Raw genomic sequence first — 10001 nt, 5'->3', positions numbered from 1 at the left:
TCGATCTACACCGTAAAAACCTCTATTATGGATAAACCGATGCTGGGTTAGATCGATCTACACCATAAAAACCTCTATTATGGATAAACCGATGCTGGGGTTAGATCGATCTACACCATAAAAACCTCTATTATGGATAAACCGATGCTGGGTTAGATCGATCTACACCGTAAAAACCTCTATTACGGATAAACCGATGCTGGGTTAGATCGATCTACACCGTAAAAACCTCTATTACGGATAAACCGATGCTGGGTTAGATCGATCTACACCATAAAAACCTCTATTACGGATAAACCGATGCTGGGTTAGATCGATCTCCACCATAAAAACCTCCATTATTATGGACATAACCCCGATGCTGAACTGCCAGATATTTGACAGTCCCCGTGACGAGGCCACGTGCTCCTCGCGCGGCCAATGAGCGCGCGCCGGCACCAGGCGGCACGGAGGTGAAGGGTGCGGCGGCGCGCGCTGTGGCCTCTGGACCCCCCCCACCGACCCCCTCCATCGGGGCGATGTCGGCAGCCGACCCGAGGCCGCGGCCTCGCGAGGTCATGAGCCGCGTGCGACGCGCGGGACACGCCGCGCCGCCGCTCTTCGCGCTCATCAACAGCATCGGGTTCTTGGTGAGACGCTCCCGCGGCTCGAGAGGGGGTTGGTGGGGTGGAAAATGTGGTGGTGACGTGGCGGTGACGTCACGCGTGCCGGATGCGAGGGTTGCCATGCGCGATGTCGTCACGGCAACGATGCGTTGTGACGTCATGCGCGGCAAGTGTGAAGTGTGACGTCACGGCGATCTCGATATATCACGCCAACGATATGAAATCCGCGATATTGTACGTTTTGTTAAATATTGCATCGTGAGTATAATTACCAATCAATGTCATTTCTTGCGATGAAATTACAAAAAAAAAATAAGCTGGACAGAATGAGACTGGTGCTAGTTTGAGTAGCGATACCCCGAATTGGTATCTTGTAACGGTGTTAAAATAATGACACATTCGTCAATAACCCTGTTCGTGGCTTTAAAATAAAAACAATGTTTGATAGGTGACGTATCGGCAAATAGCCCTACTTCATAGTACATTACAAACCCTATTCTGTTCATGCCGAAGAGATTGACCCATTCACCGAATTCCTCCGTTCTTGCAGGATCTGTTTGGCGTGAGTCTGGTGGTGCCGTTGCTGCATCACCACCTCACCACGCAGCTGGGGGCCAGCCACCTCGTGGCAGGGCTGTTGGGTACAGCGTCACGTGCCACGCCGCGTCATCACTGCGCCCGCACCTCGCCATCCATCACACTGCACTGCACTTAAACGCACTGCACCCCAGAGGTCGCAACCGGGTACCCGATACCCGTACCCTACCCGATACCCGGCTACCCGTACCCGGCCGGGTACAGGTAGCCGTTTGCGACCCTGGTGCGGCCGGGTACGGGTACGGGTAGGCCGTGAGTCACTGGTGAGTAACCGTTTGTCACTCATTTTGGGTAGGGTACGGGTACGGGCAGGGAACGGGTACCCGTTTGCGACCCTGGTGCGGCCGGGTACGGGTAAGGAATCAAAACCCGTTTGCGAACTCTGCTGCACCCCCAACTCACACTGCATCACGCTAGAGCAGTGTTCTTCACTAATTTTCAGGAGGGGCACTTTCGTCGAAGCCATCATCAGTGTGTGAGGGCCGCCACACGTTTGAAACCATTGGGGTATGACAACACGATGATGATATGTTGTGTATTGTCGGGGGCCGCACGTCAGCGGCCGCACTAAAGGCCTTGCAATGAAGAACACTGCACTAGTTACAGCACACATCTGCACAGTTCCCCACACTACACTCCATCACAGTGTAACACGCTGCACTACGCTGTACTACACTGCACTGGGGGCACTTGAGTCGACTCAGCCAATGATCCCTCTATGGACTGGCCTTGTCATGACAATGTGGAATTGACACCACTGGCTCAGGATGACTCTCAGCACTGCCGCATTGCTCGTTCGAACAGGGGGCACTTGGTTCTTTCCACGCTGAATTGTATGTTCTGCTCCGTTTCCCTTCAATGGTCTACACTGCACTCTGCAGCACTCTGCTATTCATAAATGGGTTACACTGCGGCTACATTGCACCTCCGATTAGCACGGTTGGCTACGTATGGTGTGAAAGAAGTTAAACATACATACGTACATATATAGAGATCGCAACTCCCCAGCCTGCAGCAGCCTACTTGCAGCGTAGCGCAGAGCCACGTTATCTCATTCTGAAGCCCTCTCGTCCTGGTTAGCAGACCTCGACATTGGCACTTAGAATTCAAATATGAGTACCGTACAAAATAATTGTGGGATGCTGCCACTAGTCTTGCGATCCAGAGGTCGCCAGTCCAAACAACGGTGCAAGCTTTTCTTACTCTCATCCCCAACACCTGTGTGCAGTTTAACACGTACTAGGCTTTCACGACCAATATTATCCATAATAAATGTGTTTTTGGGTTATATCGCGTAAATATAAATGTGTCGTTAAACCCGCAACCACCAAACACAGCCAATGAGTAAGGTTTGTCACGTAAACAAAACTTTTACTGTTGTGGGTTTACTCTCCAACACACGGTTGGGCCGTAGTAACTAATTGGCAGGTTTTGTTTTCATGACGAACTTTACTAACTGACTGTGTCGGGTGGTGACAGGTTTAACGACGTATTTTATATTCACTCAATCTAACCGGAGAAACCTCTGTTGCACCCTGCAGTGTAAACGGTTCACCACGGCGAGTCGACCGGCAGTTCTCGTGTGGCGGGGTAAAGTGTGGGTTCTCCCACCTCCTCCAAGGATGTCTGGCCAGCGTGGAAGAGTAGGCCAAATTACTAACTACGACGGGAGCTCCAGAGCACCCTTCTTTTAGTGGTGCTCCTTCCGCCAGCAAAGGTGCGAGCAAGTACATTGCATGGCTGCCCCTTTGCCGATGCAAAAAAACTGACAGCTCGTCGTGTGTACATGTCGCACGTGGTGCATTTTCAGGGTCCGTGTACGGATTCCTCCAGCTCTTCTCCAGCCCTATTGTGGTGAGCAATGTCTTTACTTTGCAGGCTCGTGTGTTTTGTATGTGTGTCTGTGACTGCAATCCCAATTGTGCTGGCACCCTACTAACAACTTTGGGATTGATTTCTGGCCCCGACGAACATCAGTTGGCATGAGTGGGTATGGTGCTAGCCACATCACCCTGTCATGTGCGGTGTTGGCCTGAATATGTGTTTACTAATATCACTTAACCCCGGGCCTCTGTATGACTCAGCGGGGAGGGTGTTCATTGAGTGATCTGTGTGCGTGTGTGTATATATGTATGTAATATTATATGTTGAACTCTTTTCGCACCGTACTTAGCCAACCGTGATAATCGGAGGTGCGGGGGAAGGACAACAATCTAAATACAAAGAGCAGTTCTCAAGAAATGCGTTTTCAGTCGATGTCTTTGTGTGGAGAGTGGTGGAGCAGCGGTTATCACTATGCACTTGGAACCCAGCAAGCCGAGTTAAATTCTCACTCACGGGAAAACTAGTGAAAATTATCTTAACCAGCCATGGGCCTCCTCTAGCTCAACTCAGCCTCAAAGGAATACCTGGCACAATGTGTAAACCTCGCCACTGGGGAGACAAAGGCGGCCGGGCATGGTCATTGCCGATCACCCGCGCGTGTGCCATTTTGTCCTCAATATGTGCTCGCTAACAGCACTTGACCTAGCGGTCTGTTTCAGGATACACGGGGGCGGGGGGGGGGTGAGGGATCTTTGTCTCTGTGCGTGGAACTGTGTGCAGGGCAGATGGAGCGACGTGTCCGGCTGCCGTCGCCGCTGCCTGGTGCTGTGCCTCTTGTCCTCCGCCGCGGGATACTTCATACAAGGCCTGGCAACCAGCCCGGTGGGGATGTCCGTCGCGAGGGCGGTGTTAGGTCAGTGATGCCCTTGCCATTATCCCCGCCCGCCACGGTTACAGCTTCCTGTGATGACCAACCGACAGGTGCGTGCAGTACCTCGCCTGACGAGGCTGGTTGTTGTGATTACCGCCGAAACGTCGTACTGCGTTGTAAATGTTGTGGGTTCATTCTACAACACACAGCCGGTGTGCTGAACTAGTCACTAATTGGCACGTTTTGTTTACGTGATAAATCTTACCAATTGGCTTGTTCGGGTGGTAGCAGGTTTAACGACACATTTATATTTACACGACCTAGCCCAAAGAAAACCCTCCATAATGGATATCGGTTGCGAAAGCCTACAACTGGTGAAAGTGCCTTGTTTATTTGCTCTGTTGGTTTTTACCTAGGAAAGCCTCACCTCTAACCGAAATTCTGAGTTCTGGTAGTGCATGTGCCAGTCAGGGAATGGAGAAACGGAACCCAAGGCTCAGGGGAGACGAGGCTATGTAGGAAGAAGCTGCTGCAGGGAGCAGCATCTGGGTTTCAAGGGGGGCGGCGGAGAGAGCGGAGGGATTCAGGGTGGGGGTGGCCCAGAGGTCGCAAACGGGTTTTGATTCCTTACCCGTACCCGTACCCGGCCGCACCAGGGTCGCAAACGGGTACCCGTACCCGTACCCGGCCGGGTACGGGTAGCCGGGTATCGGGTAGGGTACGGGTATCGGGTACCCGGTTGCGACCTCTGGGGTGGCCACAAAGAAGTCGCGTGCGATTTATGTGAGGCTTGAGCTGGTTTGGGTAGAGCTGTGCGGTGGGAGGAGAGAGGCCATCGAAGCGACGACTGCTGGAGCGGCTGTGGGTTGTAATGGGCACAACACGACCAGCAGTAGCTAGCGAGACCACGCTTAGGCATTGGATCTTTGTTAAAGATTAATTGAAAATCCTCGAAGCGTTGGTCGGTAAATGTATTTTGTGCTCAGGTCCATTGAGCTAAGAAGAGCGTTTTTAAAAGGTCAAAATCTGGTAAAATAAAGTACCTCAGTCATTTCGATTTAAAGCTTTCGTGACTGCAGGGATTCATCTTCTTGGTTCTTTCGGTAAAGTCACGTCGAAGGGAAATAATATAATAATAAAAATTAAACATAATAAAATACAATTCTCACGACGTTTCGGCCACAACGCAAGCAGCGTCTTTCCGACAGACCTGTTCTTCACCTGAGGACGGCTGCTTGCGTTGTGGCCGAAACGTCGTGAGAATTGTATTTTATGATTATTTCCCATCTACGTGACTTTACCGAAAGAACCAAGAAGATACCTAAGTCATATTTAGGATTCTTAAGGGTTTAGTGAAAAATACCCAACGACTCGAAAAAACAAGTTAAGGCAACCCCATTGATATTTGTTCATCGCAGCAGGATGAACGTGCCCAGCAAATCCGTGCATTCAAATTCCCATGCTGGACTTTCACCTCGCTATGTTGGGCTAAGACACATAGGCGTGTCTGAACCGTGCACCATTTCCTGTTGCCACTGTGTTGATCAAAAGACAAACATCCCCCGTATAGCCTTAGCAGATTGTTGGAGGAAGTTGCTGTTAGCGAGCGCCTATGAAGGTCAGCACGACACACAACGGGGTGGGTGGCCAGCACCACACGCCGTTGTCTCCTTAGTGGTGATGTTTACACACTGCACCAGACAGTCATTTAAGGCTGAGTTGACCGAGGGGAGGCCCAGGACCGGTTCAGATAATCATCACTGGTGTTGGCCGGGAGCGGGAATAGAACTCGGGTAGCTTGGTTTGTTGCGCAGCGTAGCGCTAACAGTTGCAATTCCGCTCCCCACACTGTGTTGATCTCACACGCACACACACACGCAGGTCTGTCTAAGCACACGCAGTCTCTGAGCCGGGGGCTACTGTCTGTGACGGCGCCGGGCGAGCGAAGACCTGTGCTGCTCGGGAGGTTCAACGCCGTGAGCGGCCTGGGCTTCGTCGTGGGCCCGGCGTGCGCGGGGCTCATCGCCGAGCGGCCAGGGGGGTTCGCCCTCCTCTCCTTCCTGTGTGCGGCGCTGTTTCTCATCAACGCAGGTAACGCATCGCGGCGTCTGCTGCGGGCGCGTCTCCACCACTGCCTTTGGGTAAAATAATATTGACCGTTGTTGGATTTGTGCCCATTGCACGTTCATATTCGATTGCGGCCGAGTAACTTTAATTTCCCACGTTTGTTCAGGCATCGTCTGCCTCTTCCTACCCGACCCCGACCCGGAGACTGGGAAAGGGGTGCAGACCTCGGCTCAAGCCGCCAAACACCTAGCGGAAACCGCGATGCCGCACGACGCTCCGGCTCGTCGGGACGACGATCAGGTGCATGGCACCGAGACGCCTTTCCCTGACGACGACGACGAGGAGGAGAACCCGTCGCAGCAGGCGTCCCGCGGGCGGTGCTTGCACGCCGTGCGCTTCCTCATGTCGTGCGCGTACCTGCTGCACCACGGTGCTTTCACGTCGTGGCTTCGCACGCACCACGACGCGCCTCCCCGTCTCGTGGGGGCGATCGTGTCGCTCTCGGCGGCCGCCGGCGCCGCTACCTCGTCGCTCGCCCGCGTCTACGACGCCGGCCCCTCCCCGGAGGCGACGCTGCGGGTCACGTGCGCGGCGGCGGCCACCGCCATGCTGGCGTTGGCCACCGGGGCGGCCGGGCTGCCGGGAGCCGCCGCCTGCGCCGTGGTCCTCTCTGCGTCGAGCGCCGTGGGCCGCGTCGTCCTCACGGAGGGCCAGCTGCGCGTCGCCGGCGTGGGCGGCGCAGGGGCCACCCTCGGGCTGGGCCAGGCCGTGACGTCGGCCGCCAGGGTGCTGGCGCCCGCGCTGGGGGGGGGCGGCGCAGCACTGCGGGGGGGCGGCCGCCCCCACGGCGCTGGGGGCCGCGTGCGCCCTGGTCGCGATGGCGGCCACGCCGAGCAGAGCGCCGGCACGCAAGGCGAAACGCAGCTAGCGGCGGGGGTGCTGCTGTGCTAGCAGGCGTAAAGAAACGGCGCTCTTCCAGGAGCCTGTGCGCAATTGTTCATCTGAGATAATACGTTTTTGCCAACGAGACATTTTATTGCACTAAAGAAGTCACGTTTGTTGTTATTAATTAACGTACTGATGATATAATCGAGATAATTGTTTTGCACAGACAGCGTCGGTTTAATGCCAAGTTGAATAGGTGTGGCGAGGAGCATGTTAGCCAGAAGCGTTGAAAGATGAATCTACCGAATATGAAACGTGCCCAGATCAGATCGTGCTGTCCAGGTCGCGACTATGTACGATACACAAACGACAAATGGTCATAAAGTCCAAGACCTGATCTAGAGTGAAAGTGCCTAGTTGAGATTGCGGCGCTGTTTATGAGTGTGGCAAAGGCAAGTCATGGAGGTTGGAAGTAATCAGCAACCAAACATAGCAAGGAGTAAAACTACTACTGAATTCCATACTCTTAGGTTTTTCCGGTAAAGTCACGTAGGGAAAAATAAATAATACAAATAAATAATAAAAACAATAGAAATAATTACTTTATTTCTATTATTATTTATAGTATTAGATTTTTAATTATTTTATTTCTATTATTATTTCTATTATTTTTATTATTTATTTTTACCTATGTGACTTTACCGAAAAAACCTAAGAGTATGAATCCTTGCAGTCACGAAAAAGCTTCAAATCTACTGAATTCCATTTTATTGGATCATGCATAATGAACAATGGTGGAAGCAGTAGATTCCAAGAAGGCTGTGGATAACAAGATCAGCTTTGGCACTGCTGATCGTCAATTAATTAATTATTATACGTGCCAATATCACCCTCAAAAAAGTAGGCATGAGGGCACATTACAACAGATCGAAAACGATACAGGGGGCATGGGGCAACAGGAATGAGAAAAGAAACCCGTCACGACCTCAGTGGCTAACACCGACTGAGCAAAATAAATTGCAACCGCGCACAAATAGTATATGAAAAGTAGTAAATATAAATAATAAGTAAAGAAAGCGTTTCCCTCCCCCACCCCCCCCCCCTTCAATTTTTGATTTTATTGGAAGGCAAGTCGGAACTGTTTTATCTCTTGTGCAAACATGGTTTAACAAGTATTCCCGATCGCACTTTACCGATGTGAGACCTGGTTCCTTGATAAAAACAGAAAAAAATATTAATACGTGTGAATTTTTGCGTTTTATCATTACGCTTGTTTATCCAGAAAGCCTCGCACCGAGTCTCATGACTCGTTTCCAGGAGGGTCCTGCCAGGTTTTCGCAGGAGATGGCGATGTATTGCTGGAGGGGCGTTTGCTGCAAAATTTGTTGAATGAAAGCAACCTTTTTGTGCCGGTGCAAACAGGACGCCCAGATAGTTTCTTAAACATAATAAATCATGAGGAAGTTAAGAATATGTATGGCTTGCAACTAGATGACATGGAGAAACAACACGGAAATATTGCCCATGCTATGTAAAATGTAAGGGTAATGAAGTCGAGGTCAGAGTAAAGAAGATTACTGAGGGGTTGATAACATAGAAAGGGGAATGCCTACACCTTGAGAACTGGAAAACAACTGCCAGACGAATCACTGAATGCCGATAACAACCTCCAGACAATGAACGAACTCGCAGGAACGAGGAATCTCCACCACTGGATCGTGGCCACCAGCTGAGAGGAGTGTTGCTTTTTTGCTCAGATCAGCAGAAAGACACTTGGACTTTTATCAAAACAGCATTGTACACGTGTTGCTGTTTCAACAGAACCACAAAAAAGAGTTGCTTATCTGGCCACAGAATCCAAGCTGGTAAACGGTGTGTTTGTGGCTCCTTTCGGAAACAGCCGAGCCCTGAAAATAAAGCGAAGGGTTTGTGGGCATGCGGTCAGGTCCTAGTTTGAGCCCTTCAGATGGCCTGTGTTGTAGGACTGGGCCATATCGTTTGTAAAAAAAGCAAGTTAAGTGCAATTTGTAATGCACGCGATATTCCATGGACATAAATGACCGTTGTTCTGAGGCAGGTGTCGCTCCATATCCAGGCGAGAGAGGTGGGGGCCTTTTAAGTGTCTCTTAAAAGTCGGAGTGGATTGAACGCTGCTGCTGCTGCTGCAAACGTGCAGTGAGGACGATGGCCACGTTCCAGACGGCAGGGAATCGCAACGGAGAAACGACGCCCAGCAGTGACCATGTTCCTGGTCCTTGGTGTAGAGGAGGGGGTTGTGAGTCACTCTGCTGCGGAAAGTTCTACCCCGAGCCGTAGTGCAAGTTGACCACAAGTAGAGTTAAACTATAAACTAAAACTTTTATTTTACCAGGTAAGGCCCACTGAGCTATATAGCTCTTTTTCAGATGCGACCTGGCCACAAATGTCAGCTCAACGAAGTGGCTTATGCGAAAATCAATAGCCAAATACTCGACTTTCCGATGGCATGTAAGTGTAGTGACATCGCGGATGTCACCGTGCAATGCCCGGCTACGAGAGGCACGGCGTGCGATGTATCGACATCGCGGGCACCACGTACACGTGGGGGCCTAGAGGGGCTCGGTGAGCACTGACTGGCAGTGCTGGATGGCACCACGCTCTGCGTGCAGTGCCGACCCCTACAGGATGGGGTGTCAAGGGAATTGGGTTACTATAGGCCATGGCACTCTGGTTGACCCTCGAGGACACGTGCCCGGTAAAGTCTACATAGGGGCCCCAGGTGGGGTCTAGGCGTGGTCACGTGTTAGGGCCGAGATCCTGCTCGACGGTTCGAGAAGGTGGTCGTGGATAAGCGCGGAGCCAGCCACGCCACAGAGGATATAAGGGGACGTTCATAAATGACGTCACGCACCTAGGGGGGAGGGGGGGGTCAGACATTTGTGACGATGTGTGACGAGGGGGGGGGGGGGGAGAAATGTGACGTCACATCAAAATGCGCAACTTTAAATAAATATAGACAACACGTTCTACTTAATTAAATGGACTATTGAATACATGTTTTCTCCTACAGAGTACAGCGCCACATTAAATACGCACTACAATGACAATAGTTTAAATTGATTTGAGGCATGTTTTATTTTGGGGGGGGGGGGGCAGAGCTTTGTGACGTCATA

General features: G+C 51.5%; 1 protein-coding gene across 2 annotated transcripts; it reads left to right on the top strand.

Moving 5' to 3' along the window:
- The first annotated feature begins 395 nt into the window (after positions 1 to 395).
- Positions 396 to 8087, top strand: SLC67A2 (solute carrier family 67 member 2). 2 transcript variants are annotated; one of them, XM_078616202.1, is made up of 6 exons: positions 396 to 629; positions 1156 to 1246; positions 3013 to 3056; positions 3812 to 4007; positions 5779 to 5988; positions 6131 to 8087. In XM_078616202.1, exons 1-6 carry the CDS (start codon positions 519 to 521, stop codon positions 6913 to 6915), a joined length of 1437 nt encoding a protein of 478 aa, XP_078472328.1. In that variant the 5' UTR covers positions 396 to 518; the 3' UTR covers positions 6916 to 8087. The 2 variants fall into 2 exon arrangements, with proteins under 2 accessions (XP_078472328.1, XP_078472329.1); XM_078616203.1 differs by having other exon boundaries at positions 408 to 629; positions 3807 to 3939.
- The last annotated feature ends 1914 nt before the right edge of the window (positions 8088 to 10001 follow it).

Source organism: Lampetra planeri, chromosome 50, assembly GCF_965212315.1.
Source record: "Lampetra planeri chromosome 50, kcLamPlan1.2.h2, whole genome shotgun sequence".
Classification (NCBI taxonomy): Eukaryota; Metazoa; Chordata; class Hyperoartia; order Petromyzontiformes; family Petromyzontidae; genus Lampetra; species Lampetra planeri.
Note: the sequence above shows the minus strand (reverse complement) of the source record. Positions and strands in the feature narration are given on the sequence as shown.